Source organism: Suricata suricatta, chromosome 7 (assembly GCF_006229205.1).
Source record: "Suricata suricatta isolate VVHF042 chromosome 7, meerkat_22Aug2017_6uvM2_HiC, whole genome shotgun sequence".
NCBI classification, from domain to species: domain Eukaryota; kingdom Metazoa; phylum Chordata; class Mammalia; order Carnivora; family Herpestidae; genus Suricata; species Suricata suricatta.
In genome coordinates, this window is record NC_043706.1 from 94,560,434 (window position 1) to 94,583,102 (window position 22,669).

At 36.6% G+C, this 22,669-nt stretch overlaps 1 protein-coding gene across 1 annotated transcript in view; it reads left to right on the top strand.

The window, feature by feature from the left end:
• The window catches only part of FIG4 (FIG4 phosphoinositide 5-phosphatase), a 120,906-nt gene that overhangs the window by 16,424 nt on the left and 81,813 nt on the right, over positions 1–22,669 (top strand). The window contains exons 2-6 of the mRNA XM_029943205.1: positions 545–643; positions 2,073–2,196; positions 10,086–10,242; positions 14,072–14,122; positions 20,323–20,471. Coding sequence (XP_029799065.1) covers positions 545–643; positions 2,073–2,196; positions 10,086–10,242; positions 14,072–14,122; positions 20,323–20,471 — 580 coding nt within the window. The remainder of the gene's footprint in view (positions 1–544; positions 644–2,072; positions 2,197–10,085; positions 10,243–14,071; positions 14,123–20,322; positions 20,472–22,669) is intronic.

Below are 22,669 nucleotides of genomic sequence, written 5' to 3' on the forward strand. Positions count from 1 at the left end.
CCCCTAGCTTCTCTATAAAAAGCCATTTGGGAAACTACACTCTTTTAAATCTTTTATAGGACTTTGGGATTTGTATAGTTGCTATATTAAAGTCGTTTCAGTGTTCTACAGAAGATTTGTAAAGATTTATTTAATAAAATTTCAATATTTTCATAAATATAATTGTCTAGGCATTACTAATTATGTGTTGAGCTTTCTAATTCTTACGAAAGCTGCTTCTTCCTGGCAAAGTTTAAACATCAGTCTATAATCAGTTAGGTTAATCTCTATATAATATGATTAAATTAATCTGACCTGGTTACTGGGTTCATTTCAAATACCAGACTGATGATTATCATGACATCACTAAGAATATTTCAATTTTAAAACTGACCTTTTAGAATCAGCCTTTCTTTAATCTGCCAGTTATATTTAACAGAAATATTTCTTTTAGAAAGTAACCTGACATTACTACAGTATTTAATTTCAAAAACCAAAATGGTTATAAAATGTGTATGAGGCAAAGTGCATTAAAAAACTAATGACATTTCTTTTTCATTTATAGAGGTACTTTCTAGTTGGGAGCAATCAGGCAGAAACAAAATACCGTGTTTTGAAGATTGATAGAACAGAACCAAAAGATTTGGTCATAATTGACGATAGGGTAAGTATCTTGCAAACCTGAATACAAACAGAAACTTTTGTACCTGTTGTTTAAAGTGTAGTATATATATTTTTCCTTTTTAGATCAGGCATCTGAAAATTACAGTTATTTCTTATGGTTGGCTGGAATTTAAATCTTTAATCCGTTTTTGAGAAATTACTGGTGTTGAAAAGCATGCTGGAATTGTACTTTGATACATTTTGATTTGCTTTACAAAGCAAACTCTTTGGGGAAGATAACGAGCATATTTTCTTTAAGAAGAGACATTTTAAAGATTTAATATAGCTCTTAATATTGCATCTACCGAACAGACTATTTATTACTATGCTTTAAATTTTTCAAACATTTTATTTATTTTTGAGAGACAGAGAGAAACAGAGTATGAGTGGGGGAGGGTCAGAGAGAGAGAAGGGGAGACACAGAATCCGAAGCAGGCTCCAGGCTCTGAGCTGTCAGCACAGAGCCCCATGCAGGGCTCAAACTCACAAACTGAGATCATGACCTGAGTGAAAGTTGGACACCTAACTGACTGAACCACCCAGGTGCTCCTATTACTATGCTTTAGTATGAAGCTACTTGAAGTCAGAGAAGACGTTTATTATGCTGCTAAAAATGATGTTCTGATGACTTGCTGTGCATAAGAGATATGGTAAGCTGTTCTTATCCAGATGTTACATTATCTAGAGCCGGAATACAGACTTCATTCAGGTGGTATAAAATCGTGAGACTATTAGTCCAAGTGAAATAGGATATGGTGGTGTTGAACAGTTAATTGTAACTCCTTCAAATGAGAGAGCCTAACTTAGCCTTTGTATTGAAGTTCTGTCTGTGAACATTTTGAGTCCATGTAGATTGCTGGTTTATCAAATATGTTGGTAGCTATAGTTTAGATCCCATTTTCACTAAGTTCTTTGCAAAACTGTTTTCTGTGTTATAGTTTATAATTTTAGATAGATTGTATATTGTGATTTCCTGCATTCATGGTTATGGCTGTTCCTTTCTCTCCTGTTCTGGGAGTTTTTATTAATATGCTTATTGATTCTTGGTTTTACTTGGAGATAGGAGCGATTGATCAGAGATTCCTTTGAGAATCTAAGCAAAGCTGTGGGCCTCATAAAAGCACAAGTATGTATGTACAATTAAAGCTTTGCATACAGTCTTAAGGGGGTCATAGATTTCTTGAAATTTGTCTTGGAGAGCCTTTAAGTGTATGGTTTAAAAGATAAGGTTTTGACACAAGGTTTTGGTAAAGCAGCATGTGATCCAATAACTACCTGTAATTGCTAATGTTAAAGAATTTGTTGGCTTTTAAAAATTATAGCTTAGTGCACAACTAATGCTTCTCTGTGAAATCGCTAGTGATTCTTATAGACAGTACATAATCTAAAGAATAAGCACGATCTCACAGATTAAATTTGTTTGTTTTTAGCATGTATATACTCAACAAGAAGTGAGAGAACTTCTTGGCCGCTTGGATCTAGGAAATAGAACAAAGATGGGACAGAAAGGATCCTCTGGGTTATTTCGAGCTGTTTCAGCTTTTGGTGTTGTAGGTAAGAAATGTACCTCCTTCTTACTACCTCTTTTTAATTTTTTCCTACATAGACTTCTACAAGATAGTTTCCTGTAGGTACATAATTATAACCCATAATCCGTGGCTTTGGTTGTTAACAATCAGATATCAAACAGCCTATAGTATCTGCTCTGTGCTGCTCAGTTTCATATAGGATAAGAATAAATACAGAAATGGTTTGGGCCTTTAAGAATATTGTCTTGGCATGTTGAGGAATGAAAAAGTTAAAAAAAAAAAAATTGGACTGCAAACATCTGCCCTGCCATTCATCAGCTGGAAAAGCAGATACTGGAAAAACTGGTTTAAAATTAACAGGGATTTCTCGGGCACCTGTGTGGCTCAGTCAGTTGAGCGACTGACTTTGTCTCAGGTCATAATCTAATGGTTCCTTGAGTTTGAGCTCCGGCTTGCTACTGTCAGCATAGAGCCCTCTTTGAATCTCCTGTCCCCCTACTCTCTGCCCCTTCCTGCTTGCACTGTCTCTCAAAAATAACTAAATCTAAAAAAAAAAAAAAAAAAAGAATTAACAGGGATTTCTCCCAAGGAAATGCTATAGCATAAAGTGTCATAATACCCTTCTTTTACTACTGGTGTTTTATTCACTAAGAAACTATTCGCTAGCATTATAGAGTTTGCTGTTTGAAATTATATCCATAAGGGAAAACATCACCCTCTTGTCTGGGTGATATAAGTAACTTTGACACAGAGAAGCAACCTAGATTTACAACTGAGAGGAAGAGCTTCAAAAAAGGGGTTTCTGGACACACAGCCCCCAGCTATGCTAACTTTATTGTTTTTAAGGAAACAGGACCCTGAGTCTGCTTCACTTTACATACAGTTCTACTTTGGTTTGAACCTCTCCATTTAAATTTTACTTAAATTCCATCCTTCCCCCAAATTCAATTTTAACTCCTTTACTTCATTTATTCGCAAACAAATATAGACATACATTTGGCTTTTGCGGATTCTGCTGTCTAGCTTTGGGACCCTGTGAGATGCCCCACAGTTGTGATGTGCACCCCATCCCTTATTGCGGTGAGTCAGTACACCTGTCTCTGCTGTGCTGTGGAGTTGTCTCTGGGAGTCTTAGGCTGACTACACTAGGCTGAGGGACAAAATCTAATACATGCGAGACAACTCCACTGCTGTGCTTAAGAGCCAAGCTGTGTCGTGAAAAGTTATGTGGGGGTGGAGATTATATAAGAGGCAGATAACTTGGACCAGGAATGGCCAGGAAAGATTTCCTGGGGGAAAAAGAGACTCTTCATATGTAATTACTTCAGGTCCATTTTGTGTCTAGGAGGTTGTCAGAGAAGTTCAAGAGTGGTAGGTCTGTTTTGTTTCTTTTTTAGATTGGCCCCTTTTCTACACCTTTGGCTCAGTCTTGACAAGTATGTTGAAGTTTTATGTTTAACAGATAAATATTTATGGATGTATGCACATCTGTGTATGGCAAGAGAGTTCATGTGTTTAAATCCCATAAATGCCATAAGTGTTAAATTCCACTTTCAGTGTTGCATATATGTTTTTTAATTTAGTTATTTATTTTCAGAGAGGGAGAGAGAGAGAGCGCGCGCGCGCGAGCGGGATGGGCAGAGGCAGAGAATCTCAAGCAGTCTCTGCACTGTCAGCCTAATGTGGGACTTGAACTCACAAGCTCTGATATCATGACTTGAGCTGAAATCAAGAGTTGGGCACTAAATTGACACTTAATCCACCCAGGTGCCCCAGTGTTGGGTATATTTATTTGATTTTAATATTTTTATTAAAATTTTTTAACATTTGTTCATTTTTAAGAGACAGAGTACAGGGGTGGGGCAGAGAGAGAGACACACACACATACACACAGAATCCCAACCAGGCTCCAGGCTCTGAGCTGTCAGCACAGAGCCCTATGTGGGGCTTGAACTCATGAACCATGAGATCATGACCTGAGCCAAAGTCGGTCGCTTAACTGACCGAGCCACCCAGGTACCCCATGTATATTTTAAATAAAAGGGAAAAAAACCTGGAAATACAATGTGTCTTAAATATAGTAGGTTTTTGGGGCGCCTGGGTGGCTCAGTCGGTTAAGTGTCTGACTTTGGCTCAGGTCATGATCCCACGGTTTGTGAGTTTGAGCCCCACATCAGGCTCTGTGCTGACAGCTTGGAGCCTGGAGCCTGCTTCAGATTCTATGTCTCCCTCTCTCTGCCCCTCACCCGCTCATGTTCTGTCTCTCTTTCTCAAAAATGAATAAATGTTAAACCAAAAATTAAAAAAAAAATGTAGTAGATTTTAACTTCAGTATTAGTTACTCATAACTTTTTAAAATGGAAATTTCTAAAGTGAATGTAATGTTGAATGCCTCATTAGCCAGGGTTTATTATCCAAAACTGAACTTTCCTCGATGATTAAGAGTAACGAAGTGAAGATCAGTTATTGAACTGTTTAAAATTAGCTGCCCTTGGGTATTCCAGAGGTGTATTGGGCAGCTTGCCTTTATATTAAATTGTCTCTAGACTGCTATACTGTTTTGTTTTTATGGTTCTTTAGTCATCCTTCATTGTTCTTGGCATATTTACTTTTTGCAGCATTCCTTGACTTGTTTTAAATCTATTGATAACTAAACTTATTAAACCAGCGCTTCATTTTTATCAGTTGGTATCCAGGTTTGTAACCAGATATTTATTTTATACACAAGTATTTGGAAACTTTGGATGAGGGCTGAAGGGATCTTCTTAGAGGTGGTCCTCGTAGGTGTTGTGGTAACTATTTCTGTTGCGGTTAGGGACCCCTTAGGATTAAGACTATCCTTGGATAATGAAGTCCCTGACAGACTGACCTACCAGTAAAGTGATACAATAATGTACTAAGTAAGGATTTATTATTTTTATGGAAATATATTTTATGTATTCTTGTTCAGCCTTGTAAATGAAGCTTAGGATTAGTGAAAAGAGTGAATAGAGAGTTCATGAAAGTCTATGATTTGTCTCATAAGTACTGTCTTTGAAACAATGAGGGATACTGAAACAGTGAAACACAAAGTGCCTATCTTTGAAAAATATATAGTCTGGTTGTCAAAATAATACATGTGAGAAATGATTAGAATGGTTGTTTCTGTTCCACGACCAAAATATTTTCCCAGTTAACTTTTTCAGCGTGCCTAATTTGTGAATAGTATTTTGCTGGAATGTTTTCAGACTGTTATCATGGTTAATTTAGTTCATCGTCTGTAAGAATCTAGAGCAGTGATGCTCAATTATCTGCAGTAATGGGCCAGGTGTTTTCCACCAAAATGTCACAGACCAACATGTGATCCTACTGTGAATAACTAGTCTGCTGGTTGGACCACATGTGACTTATCACACAAGTTCAGTAAGACCCAAACTAGTCTATTCAAGGCAAATTCGTCGATTATGCACTTGGATGTTGTAGCATTCTCAAATTGCTCTAAAATTTCCAAATCCCTTTTCAATTTGTTTTCTTGTCTTTTCATGGGCTTGGTACTCACAAAAAGCTCATGGATCATCACTGGTCCCTAGGTATGAGTCGATCTAGTCATATGTCTACCTTATACGTTTCTGACCCACTCCATTGTTATTTGATGGCCAGCAGAAGTTTGGGAAACCACTGAATGGGATCACTCCCATTTGGGAGCATTCTTCCCAAAGTTGTTTTATTTGATCTTGGGGCACGTGGATGGAGTTGGTGGCTAGTTATCTGTAGTCTTTACTAGGCTTAGTCACATCCCAGCTCCTTTTGCTGCACAACTTCAGGTCAATGTCCTTTTTGGGCCTGTCAGAAGATACTCTTCTAAGCTGCTAGCATGTTGAAGGGGAGGAGCAGAGTCAGTATTGTAGCTGACTAGGATACAGTTGTTATTTAAAGTCACACTCTTAGAAATGGATTGCAGGGGCAACTTGGGCTCAGGTCATGATCTCACAGTTTGTGAGTGCTCAGAGTCCAAAGCCTGCTTTGGTGTCTGTGTCTCCATCTCTCTCTGCCTTCCCCGACTTGTGCTCCCTCTTGCGCACACACTCTCTGTCTCTCAAAAAATGAATCTAAAATGTTTTTTTTTAATTAAAAGAAAAAATTGGATTGCAGAGCCATAGTAATGAAGACAACAGCAACAAAGTGTGAGCCTCAGAGTTATAAGGGAGCAATAGATTTGATGTTAGAGAGTCACTTTGGTTCTAGAGGACTCTGTTATGCCTAGATCCTGTGTACCTTGTGGAGGTTTTTCATGCTTCTCTGCCAGAGTGCTGTTTTCCCTAAAGGCTTTTAAGATAATGACTAGCTGGCATGGTAATGACCCCTGACATGAGATGCTGCATTCTTCTCTGTTGGTGGTCTGGTGGGGTCCTCTTCAGCCACCAGAACTCCCCCTACCTCCTTTCACACTGTCCTTTTCTATATACGTTCTCGGTGTCCATTTCAAATGAAAATGCCTTCTCTATGTGGAGAGAGAGAAATCACTTTTGCATGATGACTGTCATCACGGCTTCTGAGAAGTGCTCAGTGAAATTGGTCTGGGGTCAGAAGTACACAGAATGAAGATGAAAAACTTGTTCTAATTTTAGTGTGTTAAAGTGGTTACCAGGCTAACTCCTGGCAGATGTCTGTACCTTTCTGAAGTCTTAATTCTTGGCTGTATTTGATAGGAACCTTTTTTAAACAAGAGTGACATTTCCAGTTGGTGATAAAAAGGAAGAAGAAAAGAATTTCATTTATATTAAACTGAAGGCATTCATGCTGGTAGTAGAGTCTCTTTTGTGCAATATATTTACTTCCCTGTATTCAGATTATGAGAAGAAATGTAGAATGGTATAAATAGTCTTGAACCAGTAACATAAAATTAAAATTCAATTGGAATGTAGATTGAGAAATTATTAGCAACTTTTTAAATAAAAAGTAAGTATATAGCAAGAATAAAAGGAAAACTCATTCATTTTGGAAATATTTGTTATTTAAACCCTTGAGTGTTTTCATGCTACTTCCAAGGGCTCTACTTTTATAATTTCATCCTTGTAAAATGATAGCACCTTTTTTTACTTGCTTTTAGTGATTGTCATCAGCTCTTTTTCTCCCTATTCCTGTGTCCTTCAGCTTTAGTCAGGGAATTTTTTGCTAATCCCTAAGGCAAAGAAAGGAGTAAATGAACATTTTTTAAAAAGCACCTTGCACTTTGTGGGTCTCTAAAATATAAGTATTCTTCAGTATTTTAATGGCATGTTTTTCCTCAGAAGCATGGCTCATACAATCCTTGAGCATCTTTCTCTCGTATATTTTAGCTTATTTATGTTAATATAGTCAATTACTAGTTTCCTTTTTTTGGTCAGCTGAGAATAACAAGACACAGACATTAGCTATTAGTCAATTCTAGAGCAAAAAGTTCATAGCATCAAGATCCTAGCTCAGACTTTATAGAATATAACAGAGAGAGAGAGAACGCGCGCACACTCACGGGTGTGTGTGAGTGCATGCACATGTGCACATGAGAAAGTTTTGAAAGGTAGTTATGCTAGATATGAGATTCTTGGTTGACAGTTTTTTTTTTCTTTCAGTGCTTTGAATATATTATCCCACAGCCTTGTGGCCTCCATTGTTTCTGATAGGAAGTTAGCTGTATGATTGTATCTGACTGTTGGTACGAGTGAGCTAGGGTGAGGACAGTGGAGACTCAGTATTCTTGACCAGTCATGCTGGGGTAGAGTCTCCACTTTACAAGTAGGAGCTAGGGAGAAGAGGGAAGCCACCAATCTCAGCAGGGCTTACCTGGGAACAGAGTTCCTATAACACAGAGGGAATGAGACATTCTGGTGGCCTGCACCTTCTGAGCAGAAACCATGGCCTTAGACTGAGAACTAGGGAGAGAGGGAAAGCACTGTCTTCTTGGTTACACCTGCCCAGAATGGATATTTCATCACACTGGACTGGGAGAGAGGTGTGAAAGGGAAGCAGGTTATGGTTCAGATGTGCACACTTGCTGTTCTTACCAAGGTTTAGTATATTTTCTTGAATAAATATTTCTCCACTTGCTATATGCCATTAGAACAATTTCCAAAAACTTTAAAAGTTTTTTTTTGTTTTTATAAAGTTCACCGGTTATCTTTATTTCACTGGAAAGAGGGTCTGCCAGTCTCCTCACATTGCCATTTTGGAAATGACCCCTGGCCCCCAGACTGAGTTAGTTTTCACTCCCAAAGCAAAAGTTCTGGGAGCCAAAAAGAATTTAACCAATACTGTAGTCAGTAGGGTGTTGCTGAGAACTTAGTGCTACTAAATATAACACATCTGGTCTTTCTTTAATAACCAATGTACAACATGTGGTTTTCAATGATTTGACATAAAATACAGTTTTATAATGCTCCAACTTTCATAAAAAGCTTAACTATCACAAGTGATGCCTGTGGAAGATTGCATGAAGGATATGCAATGTACTGGATGTACTGTTTGCTGAAACCCTCCTCTTTTCTAGGGTCTGGTTCCACCTCTCCCTGCCCCATTGATGTCACCTAGTTATTGTATAAATGGGTTCCAGTGCAGTGTGACTCTAATCCTTGGCAACCATTGACTGGTCCAGGGCTGGACACCCAATCTATGTTGGGCCAATCCACATAATTTCCTAGGAATTCTGGAATTGAACTGGATTAAAAAAAAAGTTTTTTTTTTTTTTTTCCAAGTGAAGCTTTTGGATGTAACACCTAGAGCTGTTAGCAGCTGTGCTTCCCATCACATCGCCCAGAGAAGTGGAGGGGGCTAGTCTGTGGAGGAGGCTAGTCTATGTAGAGAGACAAGGATGGAGCACATGTTCAGAGATGCATCTTGACACTGTGTTTTTCTGAGGCCCAACCATATTGTTGCCCATTAGTGCCTTGGGTTGCCTCAGTATCCTTAATATAAATATCTGTCTTTAAAGCTGGCTCCAGTTAGGTTTTGCTGCTAGTAATCAAGACCCTATGAAGTTTATTCTTCCTTTTGAGCAGTGTGCCCCAAAATATATTTCTCAGAACTTACCCATTGATTAATTTCTTTTCCTTTTTCTTTATTTATCTATTTACTTTAAAAAATAGATGTTCATTCATTTTTGAGAGGGACAGGGAGGCAGGGAGATCATGAGCAGGGAAGGGGCAGAGAGAGGGGGACAGAGAATCCAGAGCTGGCTCTGCGCTGTCCGCACATAGCCTGATATGGGGCTCGATCTCACGAACTGAGATCATGACCTGAGCCAAAGTTGGATGCTCAATTGACTGAGCCACTCAGGCGCCCCAGTTAATTTCTTTTTAAAAAAGAGGATGGGTTTCCATGATCAAATGAATCTAGGGAGGTACTTAATCTTTATCCCCCATCGAGATTCAGAGTGCATATTAGCACAGTACTGTAAGTTTCTGAGAACTTATTTGGTTTTCTCTTTGCTTTTATGTACTTTTTACTAGTATACATATTGATTTATTTTACATATGCTTGTAAAAATAACATAAAAGTTACAATCTTAGCCATTTTCAAGTGTACGTTATAATAGTGTTAACTATACATATCTTGCTGTGCAGCAGATCTCTAGGACTTTTCATCTTGTGAAATGAAACTCTATACCTATTAAATAGCAACTCCTCTTAATCTTAGATATATTTTTGCTTAAAGCACCTCAATCCTATTTGGAATGAGACTAAGTTTAAAAGAATGAATGAGATAAAATTGTTTAGAGTAGTATTTTTTAAGTGAGATACATGTCAGTATAGAGATTAATTACAATACAACTGAAAATTTGTATTGCTGTGAATCATAGAAATAAGGTAGGATATGTGTCTAAAAAACTTTTGCCCTTTAAATATGTATCTGAAAGCATTACTAAATGTAGAAAGCTTTATCTTTCTTTTTGTTGTACAGGTTTTGTGAGGTTTCTAGAAGGCTATTATATTGTGTTAATAACTAAAAGGAGGAAGATGGCAGATATTGGAGGCCATGCAATATATAAGATTGAAGATACAAATATGATCTATATACCCAACGATTCTGTACGCATTACTCATCCTGACGAAGCTCGGTATGTAGTAGTGGTAACGACTGTTTGTTGTTATTAAATGTGGCAGATCAACTGGAAAACAAAATATAACCAAAATATTATAGGTATTATGTTTAAAATGTAAAATACTGCTCAGAATTCTGTAATTTCGTTTGAGGTCTATTATGAACCTCCGTTATTATAGTCGATTTGAGTGAGGATCAGCAATAGCTACTAAAGGCATTAGGTAAAATGTTATTGAGGAAAGAATATTCACTCAGTCTCCACATCTACCCCATGAATCTATTTACAAGGAAAAAAAAAAAAGAATGGCAAACACACTTAACCAAATATTCAAACTTAGCATCATGTGACAAAACTGACATTATTTGCCTCTCAGTGTGAAGCAATGGGAAGGACACAGATTGCCTGCATAGTTTTTTTTTTTTTTTTGCTAAAAAATATATATATATTACGTATTTATATATATTTTTATGATGTGCTTACCATGATGAGTATAGTGTCACCATATGGCATTATTGTAGTATTATTAACTACATTCCCTGTGCTGCACTTTTCATCCCTGTAATTTCTTTTACACCTGGGAGTTTATACCCCTAATCTTCTTCACCTCTTTCACCCATCCTCCAATCCAGCCCCCTCCCCTCTGGCAACCTTAGCCTGAATCTGAGCATGAGGAAATAATCAGACAAATCCAACTTGTGGGACAGTCTGTAAAACCATTGACCTGGACTCTTTAAAAATGTCAATGTCATCAAAGAGAGAAAAAGCCAGAGGACTGTAGTAAATTTTAGAACAGGCATGACCACCAGATGCAGCACACGAATATGTTGGATCCTGGATTAAAACACATGTGTGCCCAGGTGTGTGTGTGTGCATACACCCAGAGCTGCAAAGGACTTCACGTGCACGGGTACATACACAGGTGTGCGCGCTTGCACCCAGAGCTGCAAAAGACTTCACGTGCACAGTTTGTATATCGATTATATACTTGGTTATATTGAATCAAAATTAAATTTTAAGTGTAAAAATGATACTCTTTTTAGGAGATTATCTTTGTTCATAATAGATATAAACTAAAATATTTAGGAGTGAAGTGTTATCATGTCTACTACTTACTGACAATGGTTTAGGAAAATAAGATGAACTTGTGTATTTAAAGAGAGGGAATACATATGTGTGTGCTTAAGGAGAGGTTTAACAGTGAATTCAAATGAAAGGCATAATGGGATTTATTGTACTGTTTTTCCTTCTAATTTATCTGTAGGTTTGAAATCTTTAAAACGTTTTGGAGGGAAATTATTGGAGGCTTGGGAATGTGGGGAAAGGTTACTAATAAGTTGGTAGAGAAAAGAATAGAATTGATTTATCTTAATACATAAATTTATTATAAACATAAAGGTTAAAATGGAACACAGGCATGCTTATTAGTTTGTAAGTTTAGATTTTAGTTATACTCTATACTTTTATAGTGTTCTAGATACATGAACCAAAAGTGGTGTGTCTTTCTTGCTTAAAAAAGTAGATTTTGTAGATTTAAAGTAGATTTTGGACTCTCATGATACTGTCTTTTTGGTGATATATGGAAATGAGGCTGTTAAAAAATAATTGGTTTCAGTGTATTTACTTATCAGATTAAATAAGAAGAATTTAACAGATAAAGTAGTTCTTTGTCTTGTACTAACTGAAGAAAATTATAACCCGCATATCTTACAGGAAGACATACCATATTGATTAAAAGTAAATTAGGTACTCCCAAAAGAAAACAAAAACACTGACTCAAAAAGATACATGCACCGCTGTTTATTGTAGCATTATCTACAATAGCCAATGATGTGGAAGCAACGCAAGTATCCATCCATAGAAGAGAGATAAACAAGGTGTGGTACACACACACATACACAGCCCTGGAGTATTACTCAGTTATAAAGAGAATGAGCTGTTGTGACTCATGGCAACATGGGTAGATCTAGAAGGTATTACACTAAGTGAAATATGTCAGACAGAGAGAGATAAATGCCATGTGATTTTATTTATCTGTGGAATCTGAAAAACAATACAAATAACAAACCAAAAACCAGAAACAGACTCATGAATATAGAGAACAAATTGGTGGTTGCCACAGGAGCAGAGGTTGGGGGGATGGGTGAAATAAGTGAAGGGGATTAAGAAGTACAAGCTTCCAGTTATAAATAAGTCATGAAGATGAAAAGTACAGCATGGGGAATATAGTCAATAATACTGTAATAATGTTATATCATGACAGATCGTAAGTACACTTATCATGGTGAACATTGCGTAATGTATGGAATTGTCAAATCACCATTTTGTATACATGAAACTAATAATAACATTTTCATCAACTATACTACAGTAATAAATATTTTTTAAAAAAAACAGTGTATCAGACCAACACATATGAATCCAAGGGATGAGAAACAGTTGAAGAGGTTTGTATTATTTATAAACCTCATATTTATGATTTTGTTAGGCAGGAATAGTAAAACAAATTAAATTGTTCTATATAGTGATTTGACTATCTTTAAAGAGTGAAATTACTGTGGTCCCTGGGTGGCTCAGTTGGTTAAGTGTCCAACTTCAGTTCAGGTCATGATCTAGCAGTTTGTGCTCAGAGCCTGGAGCCTGCTTCAGATTCTGTGTGTGTATGCTTGCTCTCTCTCAAAAATAAACAAATTTAAAAAATAAAGAATGAAATTAAGATTAATACTGTGTAGTAGTGGACATTATCCAGAATAAGATACAATTATATTAATAGCTTGTTATAGGTAGGCTGAAGTAGTTTTAGGTAAAACTTGCAACATACTTCCAAAACTATATAATGCAATAATTCGTTTAAGTTAAAAGATTTGGTGAGGTGCCTGGCTGCCTCAGTTGAAAGAGCATGCAGCTCTTGATCTCAGAGTCATGAGTTTAAGCCCCTTGTTGGGTGTAGAGATTACTAAAAATAATAAATAAACTTAAAAAAAGAGTTGGTAAAATATTAGGAAATAAAATACAGTACTACTAAACATTGTATACATAATGAGAAATAGAGGTTATACCTGCAGTGCATGGTTGTATCAGCACTAGAAAATTTTGCTAGAGCACTTCACTACATTAAAATATTTTGGGGGAAAACTATGATCATCTTAATATTTGTAGAAAATATGTTTGACAAATTCAGTACCCATTTGTGGTCAAAAGTCCTTAAAAAGTTGAAAGAATTTGAAAAAATGTTAATACTTATTAATCCTGAGGGGTAGATATGCAGATATTTTATTCTGTACTTTTTTTGGGGTTTTTTTTTTTTTTTTTTGGCTATTGAAAAACTTTCCAACTTAAAATTATGGTGACCCACAAACATTTTTGCTTGTTTTTGTTACTCTCCTCTCTCCAAACTCAAAGCATTTACAAAGCACATAATTATAAAAATAAGAACAGTATTTACTTCTGTCTTGCCCTGAGTCTAAATGCCCCCCATACTAAGTACATAACTTACCCTCTCTGGCATAAGGGGGGTGAGATATGGTCAAACTATAAAGTTAAGGTCTCTGAAGGGACAATCAGCAGACTTAGAAATTGCTTCAGATAAAATTCCTACTGCAGTTATTAATTGAATTCCTCAGGTTTTTAAACAATATTTTATTTTTAAGTAATCTCTACACCCATCATGGGACTTGAACTCACAGTCCTGAAATCAAGAGTTGCATGCTCTACCAACTGAGCCGGTCAGGTCCTCCTGAGTTTCTCAGCTATAATGAGAGTATTCACAAATATAAATGTATATGTGAATATAATTAAGCTATGAAAAATAATAGTATTTGTGAATGTCGTATGCTTTTCTTTTTAGGTATCTACGAATCTTTCAAAATGTGGACCTATCTAGCAATTTTTACTTTAGGTAAGTCTAAACTTAGTTTTTCTCTCGTTAGTCACTTAAATGTTTATATTATTTTACAGGAAGTAAAAACAAAATGAGGACACAATAGTACTTCCTCTATTTTTTTATTGACCAAATTACTTCATCTAAAAACAAAAAGATACAGGTATTTCTTCCCTTTAAAAATCTTATAATTGAATATTGAATGGACAAATTAAAGGGTAAGTATTCTTACTATAAACATCATCTTTTTTAGGTGGGATTTTAATGAAACATTTTTATTTTGTCATTTTTAATTACAAAAGTGAAATTTTCATTCAGTTTCTAACACAGAGTTTAACCATTTCACAGTTCAATGTTTAGTTAACCATCTAGCAAAATTAAAGATAAATTCAGAATATGAGAACAGTTGCAAATACCAACATACCGCTAATGGCATTATAAATTAATAGTTTTCCTGAAGAAGAATGTAGCATTAAGTATTTGTGAATATATATCCTAAAGAAAATAAATTAGAAGAGAAAATATTAATTCCTATTTATAAAGGGACATTTATAGCTTCTCTATTTATGATAGTACCAAGTGAGCAAACCAGCCAATGCAGGGGCAACCCAAATACCAGTAGTTGAATGACAGGCAAGGAAATTTTAACAGAGCATTATGAGAGAGTATGTTACCACCACTGACGTGCCAGTATGTAGGCCTAGGAGACATAGAGTTGTTGTGCTAAATGGAAAATTCTGTTAGCTGTAATATCCAAACTAAAAAAGTAGAACACAAAATAACAGGCACCAAAAAAGACTTGAGTGCTAAGGACTAAATGAGGGCCCAGAGTGTTGTAACTATTGATGCTATGCACTGATGCGTTGTTTTCAATTTATTTAAACATTTTTGTTTAATATTAGCCACTTTTCTTTGTTTATTATTTATTTTCAGAAAGAGAGCATGTGTGAGTGTGAGCCAGGGGAGGGGCAGAGAGAGAGGATCCCAAGCAGGCTCCCTGCCATCAGTGCAGAGCCACGTGGGGTGGATTCCACAAACTGTGAGAGCATGACCTGAGCTGAGATCAAGGGTTGGACACTTAACTGACTGAGCCACCCCAAAGCCCCTTTAAATTGTTCAGACAGTTAACTGCTTGTTTACCTCTGAAATAAAGAAAAACATGATTGCTATATAGAATGGGTTATGGCTTCATTGATGTAAAACTGCTCATTATTTTAACAGTATAGAGAAGGGCTCCTAAAGAAATAATTTTCACTTCCTCAAATGTTTATTGAATGTATATTTCCATCGTGTTTATCTCAATTATCTGCTTCTCTGTCTTTATTGCTTACTTTTATGTTTATAGCATCTGCAAGTGATCACAGAAACTTGGTGGTGCTCTTAGAAATGGTTTTCTGCTCCATGATTTCAACTTCGTTTGCATCCCGATTCTGAGCTCTGTGATTAAGTCATCCTAGTAACATATGTCAATTAAGGTTTTTGTGTCTAATAGGTAGGCTTAAAAAAGGTATACTACATTTGTAAGATTCATCTTGAATAAAGCAATTATTCTAACTAGGAATTGATTTTTTAAAGTTAAAAATCAATATTCCTTCCGCCCCGCTTGTTGGATATTATTGACATATAAATATATAATTTAAGGTTTACAACATGATGTTTAGATACACATAAATATTATGACATAATTACCACAATAAGGTTAGTCAATGTCTCCATCCCTTCAAATAATTATGAGTGCGTATGTGTATGTGTGCATGGTGAAAGCATTCCAGATGTACTCCCAACAGATTTTAAGTTATAATTCATTCCTGTTAATTACAGTTGCCATGCTATGCATTAGATCCCCAGATCTTACTTGTATTATATCTGGAAATGTGTACCACGCAACCAATACACAACTTGTTTGGCTTTTTTATATTATGCATAGAAGTGAGAAAATACGGGGCGCCTGGGTGGCTCAGTCAGCTAAGCATCTGACTTCGGCTCAGGTCATGATCTCACGGTTCGTGGCTTTGAGCCCCATGTCCAGCCCAGAGCCTGGAGCCAGCTTTGGATTATGTGTGTCTCTCTCTCTCTGCCCGTACCCTGCTCATTCTCTGTCACTCTCTGTCTCTCAAAAATAAATAAGCGTTAAAAAAATTAAAAAAATAAAGTAGTGACAACAATATGGAAATAATCAGACTTATTTCACTTAGCATACACTCTCAAGTTCCATGTTGTTGCAAATAGAAGGATTTCTGTCTTTTTTCTTTTAATGGTTGAATAATATCCCATGTGTGAGTGTGTATGCACCATATCCTCTTTATCCATTTATCTATTGCTGGACTCTTAGGATGTTTCCATGTTTTGGCTGTCATGAATAATGCTTCAGTCAACATGGGTGTGCAGATATCTCTTCAAGATGATGATTTAATTTCTTTTGGCTATATACTCATAAGTGGGAATACTGTGTCATATAGTAGTTCTGCTTTTTTAATTTGAGAGACAGATTGTGAGCAGAGGAGGGGCAGAGAGAGAGAGCGTGAGAGGGAATTCCAAGCAGGCTCTGTACTCTCAGTGCAGAGCCTGATGTGGAGCTTGAACTTATGGATCTTGAGATCATGACCTGGACTGAAATCAAGAGTCAGATGCTCCACCAACTAAGCTACCCAGTCACCCCTGGTAGTTCTCTATCTTTAATTTTTTTAGGAACCTCCATACTGTTTTTACAGTGGCTGCACCAATTTACATTCCTACCAGAAGTGTACAAGGGTTCTTTTTTTCTCCACATCTTAGCCACACTTGTCTCTTGTCATTTTGATAACAGCCTTTATAGCAGGTATGAGTTACTGTCTCATTGTGGTTTTAATTTTCATCCCTGATATGATGTTGAGCATTTTTTCATGTATCTGTAGGCCATTTTCTTTGGGAAAATGTCTATTCAGGTCCTTTGCCCATTAATTGGATTGTTTGGTTTTGGTTTTGGTGATTTTGTTCTGTGGTTTTTTGTTTGTTTTTGCTCTTCAGCTGTATGAGTTCCTTATATGTTTTGAATATTAACCCCTTTCCAGATAGACAGTTTGTAAATATTTTCTCCTATTACATAGGTTGCCTTTGCTTTGTTATTTTGTTGATTTGTTTTTCTGTGCAAAAGCTTTTTAGTTTGCTCTAGCCCCACTTATTTATTTTTTGCTTTTGTTGCCTGTTCTTTTGGTGTCATATCCATAAAAGCTTTGCTAAAACTCATATCAGAGAGCTTTTCCCCTTTGTCTTCTGCTAGTAGTTTTACAGTTTGGGGTCTTATAGTTAAGTCTTTAATCCATCTTGAGTTAGTTTTTGTGAGTGGTGTAAGACAAGGGTTCCAATTTCATTCTTTGCATGTGATTACCCAGGTTTCCCAGTACCATTTATTGAAGAGATTATCCTTTCCCTGTGTGTCTTCTTGTCTTCTCTTGTCAAATACTTGACTCTTTATGCATGAGTTTCTTTCTGGGCATTCTGTTCTGTTACACTGATATATTGGGGGGGGGTTGTTTGTTTTTTTTGGTTTTTTTTTTTTTATGCCATACTGCTTTGAATGCTGTAGCTTTGTAAGAAAGTTTGAAATCTGTAAGTGTGATGTCGCCATCTTTGTTCTTCTTTCTTAAGAGTGCTTTGGCTATTGGTGGTCTTTTGTGGTTCCATACAAATGTTAGGATTCTTTGTTCTACCTCTGTGAAAAATGTCTTTGGAATTTAGGTAGTATGGACATTTGAACAATATTAACTCTTCTGATATATGAACATGGGGAGTCTTACCATTTATTTGTATCTTCAGTTTATTTCATCATTGTCTTATAATTTTCAGCATAAGGTCTTTCTCTTTCTTGGTTAAATTTGTTCTGAAGTATTTTATTTTTTTGATGCTATTGTAAATGTGATTGAAAAACCAACTTCTTAATACAACTTTTATCTCTGACATTATATTTTAGTAAAATTAATGGCTTCATCTAGCAAATGTAAAATTGAATTTCACAGATAAAAAAATAAATTTCAATCAAATTATGTGAATAAATTGAAGAAGAAATAATAATTGAAATAATATGTGAGTCTCCCAACAAAATTGCAACCATCTTTATGAATTTGGGTAAATGTGAAGAATTCTAGATAAATTTAAGAATTCTGTGCTTAATATATAGCTAGACATACTTTTTTTTTTAATATTTTATTGTCAAATTGTTTTCCATACAACACCCAGTGCTCTTCCCCTCAAGTGCCCTCCTCCATCACCACCACCTCTCTTTAAAAATTATTGCTTATGTGAAATCAGGATTGTAAAATGGGTTTATTTTGGCCTCAAAGCCAAATTTTACTTGCAAAGACAGTTATAACTTTTTGGATGGCTTTACTATTCTAAAACAAATTTTATCATAATAGTTTGTATTATTTTTTATTCCTGTCTTGCTAAGTCAGTTATGGTACTACCACGAATAATTAGCATTATTTTTGTTCATAGGTAAACTAGAGTACAGACCATGCACTATTGCATGTATATTGTAACATCTATACAACTCTATTCAGATATATGTGAGAGTGTGACCCCTTTGCACAAGGCTGTGATGTTAGACTCTTCGCTGTAAAGCAAAAAATGCACATTACAAGTCAGTGAATTTTGGTCACTCACATTTTATTTCTAATTGTGCAAATGCCGAAGTCATGCAGTGATTTTTATAAAATCTTTTAAATGTTTATTTTGGAGAGAGACAGAACGTGAGTGGGGGAGGGGCAGAAAGAGAGGGAGACACAGAATCCGAAGCAGGCTCCAGGCTCCCAGCTGTCAGCATGAGCCCAATATGAGTCTTTTGTTTTTTTAATAGTTTATTTTCAAATTAGTTTCCATAATACACCCAGTGCTTCTCCCCCACAAGTGCCCCCCACCATGACCATCACCCCCTTCCTTCCCTCCCCCTCCCCCTTCACTCCATGGTTCGTTTTCAGTATTCAGTAGTCTTTCATGATTTGCGTCCCTCACTCTCCCCAGCTCTCTTTCCCTCTTCCTCTCCCTATGGTCCTCTGTTTGGTTTCTCCTGTTAGACCTATGAGTGCAAACATATGGTATCTGTCTTATGACCTGAGCTTAAGTTGGATACTCAACCAACTGAGCAACCCAGGCGCCCCATTTAAAAAAAAACTTTTTTTTGGAGCACTGGGTGTTACATGAAAACCAACTTGACAATAAACTATATTAAAAAATATATATAGAGAGGGAAACAGAATCTGAAGCAGGCTCCAGGCTCTGAATTGTCAGCAGAGTGCCATATGGGCTTGAACTCCTGAACCGTGAGAGCGTGACCTGAACCAAAGTTGGATGCTTAACCAACTGAGCCACTCAAGCGCTCCATTTTTTAATTGAGGCATTATAGACATACAGTATTAGTTTCAGGTGTACAACATAGTGAACAGACAATTCTGTACATTACTCAGTGCTCATCATGGTAAGTATAGTTACCATTTGTCATCATACAACATCATTTCACTTATTATCGACTATATTCCCTATGCTATACTTTCCATCCGTGTGATTTACTTCCTTAATAATTGTAAGTTTGTGTACCTTAATTCCCTTTACCTGTTTTGTCCATCTTGCATTCTCTTCTCACTGGCAATGACCAGTTCTCTGTATTTATGAGTCTGTTTTTTGTTTGTGTTGTTTTTTAGATTCCACATATGATGGTGAAATCACACAGTATTTCTCTTTCTCTGTCTGACTTCTATCACTAAGTGTACTGTCCTCTGAGTCCATCTTTGTTGTTGCAAATGGCAAGAGTTCATTCTTTTTTATTGCTGAGTAATTTTCCATTGTGTCGATATACCACACTTTCTTTATCCATTCCTCTATCAGTGAACACTTAGGCTGCTTCCATGTCTATATATTGGCTATTGTAGATAAGGCTGCAATAACCAAAGGAGGGCATGTATCTTTTCAAATTAGTGTTTTTGTTTTCAATGGGTAAATACCCAGAAGTGGAATTACTGGCTTGTATAGTATTTTTATTTTTAATTCTTCGAGGATGCAATGATTTTTAAATTTCCAGTTATATTCATGGTTTACATGGTTTTACAGTGCATGTTTGACTAGCATTGTTTCCAAGTAACAGAACAGGTGCTAATATAGTTTACAGTTTCTAATTCCATAGAGGAGCCAAGGCTGAAATATGTTTTGCTCTTGTAATTCTTACTAAGTTTCAGTTATGTTCTCAGTTACAGCTATGATTTGTCCCACTCACTGCAGTATAATCTCACTGTCTTGCGAATGCCCCTGGAGATGTTAAAGTCAGAAACAACCCAGACTCACCAGGAGAGTTTCGACATCTTTGAAGATGAAGGATTAATTACACAGGGCGGAAGTGGTAGGTGGTTTTAGCACATCTAACACATGTTAATATGGCATCTGTGAAACAGCATCTCATGAAATTAACTCATATTCCCCTCATATTTCTCTGTCCCTTATTCTTTGTCCTTATGAGGTTTTTCTTGGTATATGAACTTGACCAGTTCATTTTTATAGAGATCATTAATCATGATGTGATTTCATTTGTGGGCCAGCCAGAGTGTTATATGCTGACATTTCCTAGGAAATTTCTATGTACTTTTAATGGAATACATTTAGGTCTAGGATTTTGGTGAAATTTGAATGGGGAATTGGTTTTTTTGAATATTGGAAAATACACCACCATCTTATTTTACTTCTTGAAGAGTTTTAGAAAAAACTCATCACGGGTTATGTGTTGTGTCCTAGACATTTGCCACAATATCTCTAACTCTTGTAATAGCTCTGCTCAGGAGATATGATGCCACTCTTAAAGAAATAAAGACTGAGTGGAAAACCGAGGTGTAGAGAGTAAGATCACATGGCCAGTGTGCTGAGGAAGCAGTATAGCATGTCAGAAGCTGTTCTTATTTTGACTGGTCCCAGCTTGACTGGAGCGTCCATCGTAGACCTTGCTTATGTCAGGGCCACTGCAGGATTACTCTAGGACCACATGTGACTAGTCTAGCGTCTCCTAACAGAATGGGTACCTTTATCCCTAGATTTTTAGGTTGGTCTAGAGCTCTGAAGCCAGGGCACAGCTAACATGAATATTGTGAGGGAATCATTTCAGACTTAAAGCAGCTTAGGTGAATTGAATTTACTATGGAAACATAGCAAGTCAATAGTGTGTTGGTCACTTTGCTCTGTGCAACTTGAGTAATAATGACGAAGATGTAGGTGCAAAGGTAGAATGTAATCTAAAGTTGCAGCAGGTTTATCCTTGCAGGACACTCAAGAAGAGGCTGTGCTCTATTAGCATTTTGCCAAAGGTTCTTGTTCACACTAAGTAGACTTCGAGTGTTACTTAAACTGGATGCCATCCCTGGCATTGCACTTGACTATTATTAACTGATTAGGTTGACTTTCTTGCACTAAGGGCCAAACTCAGTGCATCCTGCCTGCCTCAGAACATCAAGATCACATAAATTTGCCCTGGTTCAGACTCCCTAATTGTAAGCTATACTACCAGAGACAGGTGGAGGATAAGGTCAAGTGTGCCTGAATATGTGTTTGTGTCATTTGTTCTAAATACCACACTTTATAATAGAAAAGTTAAAAGTATTACTAAATTTGCACTATGTATTACCTAATATGAATTTGAATATTTGTTCTGGAATCCCATTTAAGCCTCTAAAAGCCACTAATTTTTTACTCTGTCTAGAGCAATTCTACTTGGCAGATATGAATAACATTGTGTATTAGGTTTCAAAGCTTCTGTAACAAATTACCACAAATTTAGTGGCTTAAAACTGCAAATGTACTATGTTACAGAAGTCAGAAGTCCAAAATAGGTAGCAGTGAACTAAAATTAGGGTGTTCACAAGGTTGCATTCCTTTTTTGAGACCCTGGAGAGAATCCATTTTCTTGCCATTTCCATGTTCTAGAGGCTGCCACATTCCTTGGCTTGGGGCCCCTTCCATGTTCAAAGCCAACAATGACCAGCGAGTTTTTTCCCCTAAATTACATCACTCTAACATTCAACATTCCTGTTTTCCACTTTCACTTACAATGACCCTGTGATATATTGGGCTCATCTACATAATCCAAAATAATCTCCCCATCTCAAGGTCATCTGATTAACAACTTTAATGCCACCTGCAATTTTAATATCTCCTTGCCACATAACATAACATATTCACATGTTCTGGTGATTAGGACATACACATCTTTCAGTGGGGATGTTCTTCTCTTTCCACAGAGGGGGAAGCTGATAGGAAACAGAGTAAGGGTAGAAGGTATGGGGGTAGGTAGAAAACAAAAATAAGAATACATTTTTTAAAAGGGCTCTACTCTGTCAGGCAGTGTATGAGTCACTTTGGGTGTGTTAATTTCATCTGAACATATCTCTGAGGTGAGTAGTGGTATCATCATTTCACAGTTCAGAAAGTTGAGGTTCAGAGCTATTTAAGCAACTCGCCAGAGCTCACTGAGTCTTGTACGTGGCAAAGACGGGACTCTAGTTCATGTGTGTACTCTTCATGCTATGTGTAAAGCATTGAAAGGGCAGAGAAGGT